Source organism: Hyperoodon ampullatus (genome assembly GCF_949752795.1).
Source record: "Hyperoodon ampullatus genome assembly, chromosome: 6".
Taxonomy (NCBI): Eukaryota; Metazoa; Chordata; class Mammalia; order Artiodactyla; family Ziphiidae; genus Hyperoodon; species Hyperoodon ampullatus.
This window is the reverse complement of record NC_136919.1, coordinates 71,246,861-71,259,741: the sequence shown is the minus strand read 5'-3', so window position 1 is coordinate 71,259,741 and position 12,881 is coordinate 71,246,861. Positions and strand designations below refer to the sequence as shown.

Here is a 12,881-nt window from a genome sequence, read left to right as displayed (position 1 = left end):
CAAGAACAGAGGAATTTATAACAAAGCTTCTTCCATGGATTATGGATCAAGACTTGTGTATATGAGGAGAGAATGGGGGAGAAATGGTTCCTGTCCTGGGGAGCCCCCAGGTTGATGGATACTTCCATTGATGTCCCAAGGTGATGTTCAACTCTCAGGTTCTCTGATTCAGAGGAGGTAGAAACAGGTTATAGAGAAATGGAAATGTGATGTGAGTAGGTGGGTTTTTTTTTTTTAAATACGCCTGTTCTGCTTGACCCATGTCAGTTACTTATAGCTCAACCTCATTCTCATTAACATTGTATTTCACTATGTAAAGAATTCCAAATTAAACCCTGTTGTTGGCCATTGGGGTGTCTTCTGTTTTTCACTGTTGCCAAAAATGCTGCGGTTAATGGGTTAATAGCCTTGTACACGGAGTCCTACACACTCTCAGGACTATTTCAGTTTGTTTTTTCTCTTTTGAGATTTGTTTCCTCAATGCTATGTCGTGGCAGTGAACTCTGCTTGGAATCCATTCTCTCTAGTTTGGAAATGTGATTTCCAGCATGTGCTCTGTTTGTTTACCACAGTCCTGTGGTAACAACATGGGTTTCACAGAGGCAGTTACAGTGGGATCCCACCTGTACTCGCTGTACCGGGTGCAGAAGCCTTGTAAGAGTGTTGAAGCCTTTGATGAAGACGGCAGGAAACGGGGTTGTACAGTGTTTTACATAAAAGCTGAAAGAGCTGTTGTGCCCCGGGCACCTGGGGTGCAACATTGTTCCTCCCCGGCTTCTCTCTGGTGGTCTTCGAGCCTTCCCTGTGTAGACTCTGAGCCAGAAGGATGCCGGTGAGGTCCCAAGCCCCTCACCTTCCTTGAGGCTGGGGGTAGGACACCTGAACCCTGCCCAATACAGCCCCGTCTCTAGAGCCGTCCTCTGAACTCCCCAGGAGAGTTGACACAGCACCCTTGCCTAGATCCCTGTCTGCAAACCAAACGTTCCAGCCACTGGTCTGCAAAGCTGCCTGTTTCTCGAACACCTCAAAGGAATGTGGGTTTGAATTGAGATCACCTTCTTGGCCAGCTTTGGAGCCTGGGAAAAAAGATCTGCCTTTGGAAAAAGCTTTAGCTGGTTTTGTGGTTTGTTACTTGCAAGGCCAGTTAATGGTTGGGCTGAGCTTGGAGGTTGTATTCCCCATAGGAGGGCTCGAGCTGGGAGAACTAGCCCCGCTCTCCTGTGTGTGTTTGTGGTTTTAACTGGGCTCCCCACTGCCCCCTTCCACCCCCCAGCCCACCCACCACAGCAGAGTGCATCTCTCTGTCTCTCTGACTGATTGACCAGGGACTGGGAGGGAGCTGGTGGTGTTCCTGCCAGCAGCTGTGACTGGACAGTGCGGTTGCCTTTTATTTACTGCCACCCACTCTCATTCTTCCCCTGCCTGAGAGAGAAAGGAACACTGTGTTTTAGTTTTGTGTTGCTGTCCCAGTAGCTCATGACTGGGTACATAAGAGTTAAGTGAAGAAGCTGGAGTAGAGGCAGAAGAGGGGCGTGAGGTAGAATTTGTTGGACAATCTGGTTTCCTTTCTCTAACTATAGGGAAGGTACTTAGAGAATCAGTCTCTTTCTTTGTGTACACACACACACACACACACACACACACACACACACACACCTTAGCTTTCTCCGACTTGTAACACCAGGGAGTGTGAAGGGCAGGAGTTCCATGTGGGATGTAGCCGTGAACTTGTGTTTCTTGGATATGAGTTCTCAGCGTGGTACTCATAAATGGCCTTCAGGACATTCACCACCCCCCAAAATTGTCTGCAAAATTATGTGTTCACGTGTTTCTTGAGAGAGGGTTCATAGCTGTCATTAGATTCTCAAGGGAGGTCTCTTACTCCTGAGAGGAAAGAACCTCTGCTTTGGGATTTGAATCTTGGACTACCAGTAGGAAAAGCAATAGTTGACATCCACTGGGCTCCGACCACACACCAGGCACCGCTGAGCACTTTACGTGCATTACTTCATTTGAGCCTCCAGACCCTGTGAGGAGAGTATTATGATTATCCTTTTCTTACTGATGAAAAGGTGGAGGCACCAAGAATAGCACATTAGTCCCAGAATGATGCAGTTTGCTGGAGCTGACACTTAACACAGATAATCTGATTCTAGAACCCTTAGCCAATCATGGTAGGGCCTCCACGCCAAGCCAGATAGCTTCATAATGACTCTGGGATGCAGCCGGCTTTAAAGTCCCTTTCCTTCCTTACTCCACTGCCTGAATTCTAGTATATGCTTCCACTGGCCCTCATTAGCACTGTTTTTAGCCACCTGGTTTCCACATCCCTGGAAGGGTGGGGGAAGAAGATTGTCTCTGGGAATTTGGATTTGTTTAATTTTGAATCTTAGTTCCGTGACCCAGCTGTCCTAAGTGTGAGCCCTGGAACCAGGAATATGTGGCCCTTGCCTCAGGGTTACCGTGAGCATAAAATAAGATGATCACGTACCTGAAAGAACTTTGGAAGACATGAATGCTGTGGGCTTATGTGTCAGGATAACGACATCTATATTTTCCCACAGAGAGTGGGCAGCTTCAGACCTCAGAAGGATAGCACCCACCTGGTCCAAAGGGTATGAGACCTGGGACTGTTTGTCTAAGCTGCCTGTGGTCAAAAGTACGTTCTGGACAGAAGAGGTGGTGATGTAACTGGGCTGTGTGTGTGTATTGAAAAATCCCTCTTTGCTCTTTCCTCATTTCGGGTTTGTCCTTTGAGTCAAGTCAAATATTTATCGAGCATTTCTGAGTACAAAAGTAGTGTATTAGAGACTTGTGAGGGATACAGAAGTAGAGCCCCTTTCCTTATGGAGTGTGCGGTCTCATCGAAGAGCAAGGACAGCATGAGAGTATACGAAGGGAGACGTGGTAAGTTCAAGTGCAGGCCACAGTCGGTGCTGCCTGGAGGATTTCAGGAGAGGGGGGAACTCTGGGTTGAAGAATGAAGGCAGGCAGATCAGGCTGAAGGATTTGAACACTTTGGTTGGTGGAGCTGGGGGTGGTGGTGTCGGTTTGGGGGTGAACACCGAGCAGACTAGGGGGTCCAATCTCAAGGTCTGGGAGGGCCCGGAGTTACTGGGAGATTCTCCTTAGCATGAGGAAGCTGGATCTTTTGTGGATGTTCAGGATGGGTCAGAAAGGGGAGCCAGATGCCAGTCAAGTTCTTTGCTCAGTCTCTGAGCATATTGTTTCTGCAGCTCAAATGAAAATTAAATGTGTTATCGATAGGAATTTTCGAACAGTTGGGCGAGGCTGGGCAGACTACACACCTTGTTTTCCCTGTTGGACTTGCTGCATGGGGTTTGGATCAGAGTAGTGGGAAGATCACATGTTGTTACTTCTCTGTTTTTGGTAGCCCCTCGTCCCACATACGCAGCTGCCCCTTGACTGTACAGCGAACATCGGAAGTGCTTAGTACATACTTACTTTGTATTTGGTAGGTGGAACTGGGGAGAGCCAGTCTCTGTAACAAAGTCTGATTTTAAGTAATAGTTTCCACTTTCTCAAGCACCAGCCTTTTCATTTGAGTCGCTAATATCTTTCTCCTTTCCTTTCTGAGGGTGCCCTGTTGTAAAAGTGCTAATTACCAATATTTTGACCACAGGGTAGCAGTTGTGAGGAGCCTGTATCATCCATAAATAGAATCATCAATACTTAAATAACTGAAAATAGGCTCTAAAGTTAAACACAAAAACCTGTTTATACCTTTATAAACAGCCCCACTATGCTCTTTCACTAATGTTTTTCTGCCTTTCCTGTCAGCCTACCACGGGGTGGATTGGGTCACACAGGGGCCCAGGTCAGTCCCAGTGTGGTGTCTGTTCCGACCTTAGGTTCCTAAGAGAAAGACTCAATGGTTACAGCAGTGGGGATGGTCAGAGAATACTTCAGAGGGAGCCTGGCTCATGCCCTACAGGGGGGCAATTGCCTTTACTTGTTCCAAAATTGAGGTGAACCATTTCTAGGGGAGGAGGGATGGGTAGGCAGTCTAGAGTAGGATTGACAGCTTTTATTTTATACTTTCCAAGTGTCTATATTGTTTAGATGTTTTTCACCTAGGGCTTTTTATAACAATACAAAAAATTATATAATAATACAATAATAATAAATAAAAAGAATAATGTAAAAATTAAGTTATGGTACTACAAAGTTAAGTAATTAAATACAGGTGGAGCATAGAATGGATTAGAAGTACCAGTTTGTTATGACAGTTCCACAAACATTTGCTAGCTTTATGACTGACTTTTCTCTGTTGTGGAGTCCAAGCAGAATGACACCCTTAACTCCAGGTTGCAGGTATTCGGTACGCGTATCACCTCAGATGGCAAACCGGATTGTGGATTCTGCAAGGAGCATCCTCAACAAGTTTATACCCGATATCTATATTTACACAGACCACATGAAAGGAGTCAACTCTGGGAGGTAAGTGTCTGTGCGTTTTTGGAGCCTAATTCCCTAGCCACCCTAGCCTTTGTCATACTCCTGGTCTGATTGAAGCTAAAGTTGCCAGCTCTGAGGTTGGGCAGCCGGAGGAAGAATGATTCAGTTTTTTTCCTTCCAACTTACCGCCATTGTTACCAACAGGCATCTTTTGGGCACCTATCACATGGAAAGCGTCACAGTGCCCAGTGCTGGGTGATGAGGGGTTGAGATGCCAGCCTAGGGGAATTAAAGCCCAGCTATTAATAAACAGTGCCGCAAGCTTTAAATCCCATCTGTCTTCTGTTCCCACAAAAAATTAAAGTAAACAAGTTCTTCCATCCTGTGTAAATAGCAGTTTAGGGGAAAAAATCCTTTGTTGGTTTAAGTGCCAGTCAGCTTCTCTCTCCATCAAGGGGAAAAACACCCCTAGAGCCAAAGAAAGTTGTTATTGCAGATTTGAGTTTGGTTTAGTTAGAGCCTTTGCAGAAGACCTTACTTTAGAAAATAAAAAGTTAATGATGATCTGTGTAATGAAAATATCTGTTTTAGGCTTTGGTTGTATATTTAGAAACCAGCGAGTTAGGGAAGCAATTAAAACCTAATTTTTTATTATGAAAATGTTAAGTATACAGAAAAGTTGAAAGGATAATACAACAAACACTTGTATATTCCTGCTACTTGTAGTTAACAATGAAAATTTTGCCAAATTTGCTTTCCTTGTGCGTGGATTTTCTTTGTTTTTGCCTAACCATTTCAATGTGAATGACAGTATCTTTACACATTGAATCTGAAGTTTTCAGGTTGTGTCTTCTAAAAATAAGAACATCAGAGACTGACTGTTGTGGGATAAAAAATCAGTTTTTTCCTAAGTTGTACCACAGCTCATCCTTTTTCATAGCTCTTCTGTCTGAGCTTTCTTTAACTTCAGGAAAAGAAGGAAAAAGAGGGTAAAGGAGGGGTGAGTGTGTTATGGGATCTCAGACCTTCATGAGGCCCAAGGGAAAGATGAAGGTGACTTCAGAAATGCAGTGGTGGCTCATAATCCAGAGCAACAGTGGTGGTGATGTCAGAGGTTAGAGTTGGGAAAGGGTTTGTGTGCAGAGCTGGCCCTTTTTCTGGGAGTTGGAAAGGTCAGTGATGGTCCCAAATCTTTGGTGTATTGCTCAAATACCATCAGTGTTTTCCTCATTCATAATGTGGGAGTGATAATAACTGCATCGCTAGGTTACTGTAAAGATGAAAAGGTCACATATGTAAGCCACCAATGCAATGCCTGGCACATAGTAGGTGCTACAGAAATGGTAGCTGCTAATGCCATTACTTCCTTTCTCTTCTCTTCTTGGCCACAGGCCTGGAACTATGTGTCAGCTGTTTTCTGGGGAGAGGGGATTACGAGGGATGGGGGAGGATAGGTAGCAGTAGCAGCTGTCTGAATGACCTGACTCGACAGTGCCTTGTCGTCCGGCCTCTCACTCTACAAAGAAGCAGAGCAGACCTGAAGGCCATGCTGCCTCCAGCTAGAGTGTGGCTTTTTATAATGCCATTGACTCAGCGGACTCTAGTGCTGGTCAAGGCCCATACTTGCTAATAATGAGAGGAAGCTCACACGTGGATGGAGATGTGGGCACAATGTAGCCTTGTGGGTTATCAACTCCAAGCTCCACTTTAAAATTTACCTCTAAAACCAATGCATGATGTTAAGTTTGTGTTCCATTTTCTAAATCTCAAGCTACAGTTGGCAAACGGTGATCTTCCTTCTCCATTATGAAATTATAAAGTCGCGGGTAGGTATTTTCCTCTTCTAATTCAGTGAAATATCCACGTAAGTTAGGCTTATTGAAGTCTGGGAGTGAGAATTATGTGTGGCCATGGCCTGGAACCTTGGTGGCCAGCAATTTTTGGTGGGCTGTGTCAGCTCTTTGTCCAGTGTACATTTGTCCAGTGTGGTCCCATTTTGATTCTCAGAGTCATGACTTTTTGAAAAATCTAGTCCCTCACCAGTTGGAAAACTTTGGAGGCTGTCATTTGCAAACTGTACCGGTGTGCATCTTCAATGAGATCACTTGGTGATCAACTACATTGTTAACATGACTTGAAATAGGCCTGATAATACACATACCCCAAATTGGGGAGGGGGGGATTGGCGTAGAGTACATAGAGCTTAATATGTTATTGTGTTGTTTTCTGTAAAACAAATACAATATCAAATGGAATGGTCTTGATTAAATATGAAGTTCATTGCAATAAGTACACATGCCTCAAAAATTTCACATGGATGGAAAAGTTTAGAAGTTTTTAGGAAATGTATGTAAGTGGGTTAGAGCAGTGATGGTGGCTTGTCTCCTGGTGCTTCCTCCCTGCATTTTCTCCTCTTCATTTTGGCATGCCACTGCCTCTACTGGTGAGCTGGGTGCCCAATCCCTCCTCCTGGTCAAGTGACTCATCGGCAACTTGAGATTGAGCTTTAAATGTCCCATGATGATGCTGGGTGGTACGGTGTTAGATTGTTAAGGGTGACTCAGAGTGCCCTGGAACCGGCATTCTCACTGCACCCTCTTCCCTTGGCAGGTGTTATTAATCCTTGGCTACATAGACAATCACTTTTTTTTAAAAGAAATTAAGGACTGACCAGTATAGTTCCTCCCTATTGTGAGCTCATATATAGTACATTTGAAACATAAATTTTACGCGTAGTTTTTCTGAAACAAATATTTTGGCTGGTTTAGTGCTAGATGCATAGAAAGTGCTTCATGAATATGTATGTTGGATTGTGTTAAAGGAGGCTTTATTAAAGCTGTATTGTGCTTGCATGTGGAGTGTACTGCTGGGAAGTAGGTACAGTCGACCCTGGAACAACGCTAGGGTTAGGCGTGCTGACCTGCCCCCGCAGTCAGAGGCCTGCGTGGGACTTAACGCCGTTGACCCTCCATATCCTCGGTTCCTCCACATCCTCGGATTCAACCAACTTAGGATCATGCAGTACTGTAGTACGTATTTAGTGAAAAAAGTCTATAAGTGGACCTGTGCCATTCAAACCCGTGTTGTTCAAGAGTCAACTGTGTGTGTTTAAGAGGCACTGGGCAAGGTAGACGTGAGGTGTCAAATCTGGAAATTTTGTGGAGAGATGCTTGTTTTTATTGTTTGTGGACTGATTTTGTTTTGCATCAAACTGGTTGTCACTAAGCCTCGTGAGAACAGGGACTCCTGTGCTTACCATGGCGCCCCAGTTCCCGGGTCTGTGGAAGCTTTCCCCCAAATGTTTGTTGGATGTACATGTACATGAGACATTTGTGGTCCTGGACAGGAAGGGTGTTAGGGTCTGGCTGTTGGTGGTTGAAACACACAGGCGAGAACATGGTGCTGGCTTGTTGGTTATATTAAGTGAATTCTGAGTTAGAGATGTCCCTTGGGGACAAAAACATAAAGGTGTGCCTTCTCTAGGCCCTTTCTCCTCGTGTGGTATTTCTCATCATGGGGTAACAGCCTGCTGTCTCTCAAGGAGAGCTGTAATCAGATGGTCTCCAGGCTGCTTGTACTTCTGGGCTGGTTGTGACTGAGGGCTGAGCGAGTGCCGTGGTGGAGAACTTGCATGGGCTTTGGAGTCTGAAAGATCTGTGTTTGAAGCGCATCTCAGTCTCTTTCTAGCTGTATGCACTTGGTGCAGGTCACTTGATTTGTCCATTTCCTCAGTTGTAAGGTGGGGATGGTATTATTTACTCTGCAGAGTAGTGTCAAGCCCCTACCTCAGAAACTAGAGGCTCTATATGTTGATTGTTACAAACTCTCACAGCAGGATCTTTTACAATGTAGTGAGTGGGGAAAGGTAAGGGAGAGCTAGGGGAAGGGAGGGCTGAAAAGAAAAGCAATGCAAATTTGCATCACCTTTGGTTCTGTCACGTGTGTGCCCTCACTGCGTCATGTATATGTCCATTGTGAGCTGGGAGGGACTCTAATAAGACCTGATGTGACCAGACAGAATGCCATCAAAAAGATGTTTGTCTTCTCTTTTTACTGGTGAATGTGAACCCCACTTCGTATGCTACTCAGTTTCTGTGCCTTTGAATCCCCAGGTCTCCGGGCTTTGGACTGTGGCTGGTTGCTGAGACCACCAACGGCACCTTCCTCAGCGCTGAACTTGTCTCCAACCACCGGGGCCAGGGGGCAGCGGTGCTTCCCGAGGACCTCGGCAGGAACTGTGCCAAGCTGCTGCTCGAAGAAATCCATAGGGTATGTCCTCCGCTTCTGCAGGTCCAGGAGAGGAGCCATCAGGAAGCAGTTCTTTCTCTGTCATTTTTATTCGTTAGCAACTTTCTTCCTCTTTTAAGGGCTTCAGTCAAGGAGTTAGCCTCTTCCTACCCTTTAGACAGTTTAGCATTAACTAGCTTAATGGATTAGCTAAACTAGTCAGTGAGCAGAGGCCCAGCCCCACTGGTTTGTTACATATGGCAGGTAAGTTTTTTTTTAAAATATAAATTTATTTATTTATTTATTTTAAATGTTTGGCTGCTTTGGGTCTTTGTTGCTGCACGCGGGCTTTCTCTAGTTGCGACGAGCGGGGGCTGCTCTTTGTTGCCGTGCCCAGGCTTCTCATTGCAGTGACTTCTCTTGTTGCGGAGCACAGGCTCTAGTGCATGGGCTTCAGTAGTTGTGGCACGTGGGCTCAGTAGTTGTGGCTCGTGGACGCCAGAGCGCAGGCTCAGTAGTTGTGGCGCACAGGCTTAGTTGCTCCACGGCATGTGGGATCTTCCTGGACCAGGGATTGAACCCGTGTCCCCTGCATTGGCAGGCGGATTCTTAACCACTGCACCACCAGGGAAGTCCTGGCGGGTAAGTTTTAATGATCAGGAGGGCAGAGAACTGGAACAGAGTCATACAGGAGAGAGAAGGTGAAAAATGAAGGAGGTTAGGCAGTGACTGGCCAATTGAAGAGCACACACCCCCCGGAGCAAAGCAGGGACCTTCTCTCAGCCCCCTGTTGTTGCCATAGTAGGGGGATGGGGGCTCATTCTTTTCAGATTTTTCAAGAGAAGCTGGAAACCTGGATTTGCGTGACAGTTAATTCAGATAGAAAACAGTGTCAACAGGCTCGATTTTGTAGGGTGCTTGGGAGCACATAGAAGAGTGTCTAGGGAAGGCCAGCCTGTGTCAGAGCACAGTAGGGGCTTGGGAAGAGGAGACAAAGAAAAGGTGACATGATGCTGAAGACAAGACTGCACTGATTACCATTTTGCTTCTGCTGCCCTACTGGTGGGACATGGCGTAGACCCGTCTGGCCAAGCCTGTCCCCTCAGTTGCCACAGTCCTTTTTCTCTGTTGATCCATAAGAGCAACATGCACATATGTACACACACACTTTACTCCGTTTCTCAGGGACAGCTGAGGCGTGACCCAAAATAAGCAAGGAGGAAATTGGAAGAGAAGGAAAGATGATGGCAGGAGAAATAAGATAAGCTGCCTGAAAATTCATTCTTTAAGATACTGTATACTTGGTTAGAGGAGAGTCACAAACCTGTCTCCAAGATTTCTGTTAGTCTGCACCTCAGGAAGGTGAAAGCTTTTCCTTGACATGCAGAATCCAGGACAGGCTCCAGGGATGATCAGTCCTCTGCTGTGGATGCACGCTGGGGCCCACATTCTTAAACTGAGCACTAGCAAGAACTATACACTCATCTCTTGGTGTCCACGGGTGATTGGTACCAGGACCCCTCCTCCCCCCAGTGGATACCAAAATCCGTGGATGCTCAAGTCTGTGTTTCATTACTCCCCGCCCCCCCGCCCCCCGGCCCAGTATCCACAGGTTCTGTATCCACTGATTCAGTCATCTGAAATTGAAAATCAATCTGTGGTTGGTTGAACCTGTGGATGTGGAGGGCCGACTCTATTCTGGATGATTCGCTATTGGATGGTGTAGAGTGTTTGTAAATTGTCTTTTTTCTCCAGCTGAAGAGCTGAAGAGCCTCTCATCTCTGTACTATCTGTATTTATTCTCAGTTATTAGACATCTCTGTGGTTCTTTCCTGAAGTCTTCTAGGAAGTTTTGCTCTGTTTAAAGTCACAAAAATCACACGTGAGCCCAGTGAAATAAAATCAGTAAGGTTGGTACAGTGGTGATTTTGTTCTTTAATTCTTCCTTTTGCCACTGTAATTTATTAATCAGTGTGGCAAGGTGATGCCTGGGTCATGGGTATTGATCCTTGCACAGGCCTCACTAAGGAAAACAGCTTATTGCCACAGTCTACTCCCCTGGTCAAAGTCAGCATTTTTGAAAATATCTCATTGGTCACAAGGTGGAACAAGTAGGAATGAACAGTTTCAAAGTTCATTAAAATTTCCAGCTTATTTAATGTCTATCTAATTAAATGGAAGACAAAGAACCTATAACTGTGTCCTCAGTGGAGGGACCCCATTCCCTCTACTCACCATTCAGCTAGGAAATAGTGGAGGAAGGAAATAGTCTATCACAAGAAATCCCTCTGAGCGAGGAAATATCTTCTCATAATTCTTGAGCAGTCAAGATCTGGCCTCAGCTTTTTCAATGCAAAGTCTTTCCAATGTTTGATGCTAAATTTAGTGATTTTTGAAAGATGGATAGTAACTAAAATTTGGGAGTAAATGGAGTAAATGACCAAGAGGTTGCCCTGCCAGTTACTCAGTTCAGGAAGTTTGTCATCTAGATATTTGTGAAGAAAGACTGCTGGAGACATGTGGGTCCCTCAGCCGCTATTGACTCGTGCAGGTTTCCCTGCCTTGGTCCTGGGGTGGCTGGCAGGCCTTCTCTCTGACTGTGGGGACACATCCCTCTCTTTCCAGTGGACTTGCGGGATTTGGATGTATCCCATTACAGGATAGCCCAGTGGGAGCCCCTGGACACAGCTGGAATGTGGGTTTTTTTTTTTTTTTGCAGTATGCGGGCCTCTCGCTGTCGTGGCCTCTCCCCTTGCGGAGCACAGGCTCCGGATGCGCAGGCTCAGTGGCCATGGCTCACGGGCCCAGCTGCTCCGCGGCATGTGGGATCTTCCCGGACCGGGGCACAAACCCGTGTCCCCTGCATCGGCAGGCAGACTCTCAACCACTGTGCCACCAGGGAAGCCCTGGAATATGGGTTTTGTATCTCCGTAAATGGCAGAGTAAAAGCCTCAGGGTGAAAGCACAGTCCACCAATCCCCAAGAGCGAAAACATGCAATGTGGATTAGGTTATTTTATTTTACTTTTTCTTTACTCTAGTTAAGTTCTGCTTTAAACCATTCAGTAGTGGCTGGACTGAGTTTTTTGTTTTAAGTCATTAAGAAAACTTCTTTTGTGTGTGTCTATGATCTTTATTTGCTAAAAGGATGAAAATGCATGCAGTTTTTATGATAATTCTTTGTAAGTTTGTGATGTGACATGGTTTAAATAAGTAATAAAAATCCATCCCCTTTGGTACCGTTCATTTTTGCCAAAGCTTTAATCCTCTGATCTAATTCCTCTTGTTCCATTTCTTTTTTTTTTTTTTTTTTTTTTTTTTTTGCAGTACGCGGGCCTCTCACTGTTGTGGCCTCTCCCGTTGCGGAGCACAGGCTCAGGATGCGCAGGCTCAGCGGCCATGGCTCACGGGCCCAGCCGCTCCGCGGCATATGGGATCCTCCCGGACCGGGGCACGAACCCGTATCCCCTGCATCGGCAGGCGGACTCTCAACCACTGCGCCACCAAGGAGGCCCCTCTTGTTCCATTTCTGTCTCATCAGTTACCAAGCCCTCTTGATTCTGTCCCAGGCTTTCTGGAACTGCCCTTTCCTATCCTTCTCTCTGCCCCCATCTACCACCCTCCTCCCTTCCATTCCCCCCTCCCCCAATATAGGTACTGGCTCTCCCTACTTGCAGAGGGGAAATCCTTTCCATATTCTCTCCAGCATCCTCTTCAGCCTAAATCTCCCCCTAAAGCTGCGATCTGATCTTGGTACTCCTGTGCTCGGAGACCTTCACCAGCTTCTCACTTCCCCAGGATAAAGTCAAAACCTGTGGCCCAGTTAGAAAAGCCCTACCTCAGTGTGCCTACTCCACCTTATCCCTGCAATTCCGCATACTTCTCCGCAGAGAGCCACTCTCAGGCTGGCCTCCTGGCTGGTTCTTGCCGGCCCTGGGTTGTATTTCCCCCATCCTCCTGCTCTTCCTACCTCTCCAAACCCTGCTCATCGCTCCAGGGCCTGCTCAAGTCCCCACCTCCCCAAAGCCTCCCTCTGGTGCCAGGGGAGTGACAACCCCTCGCGCACCACCTTGGCAGTCCCGGTGCCCACAGCCCCTAGCTGCTGCATAACTTCGTCTTCACCTTCACTTGTTACTGGTTCCTGCTCATATTTCGTCTTCGTAATGAGATTGAATCTACTTTGCACAAGGCTTGTGTCCTGCTGTCCGGGCGGCCCCACCACTTCCTCTGTTGTAT

General features: G+C 46.3%; 1 protein-coding gene across 1 annotated transcript in view; it reads left to right on the top strand.

Moving 5' to 3' along the window:
* Positions 1-12,881, top strand: part of RCL1 (RNA terminal phosphate cyclase like 1) — a 54,458-nt gene that overhangs the window by 30,132 nt on the left and 11,445 nt on the right. Inside the window, exons 6-7 of the mRNA XM_079705738.1 lie at positions 4,336-4,461; positions 8,532-8,688. Coding sequence (XP_079561864.1) covers positions 4,336-4,461; positions 8,532-8,688 — 283 coding nt within the window. The remainder of the gene's footprint in view (positions 1-4,335; positions 4,462-8,531; positions 8,689-12,881) is intronic.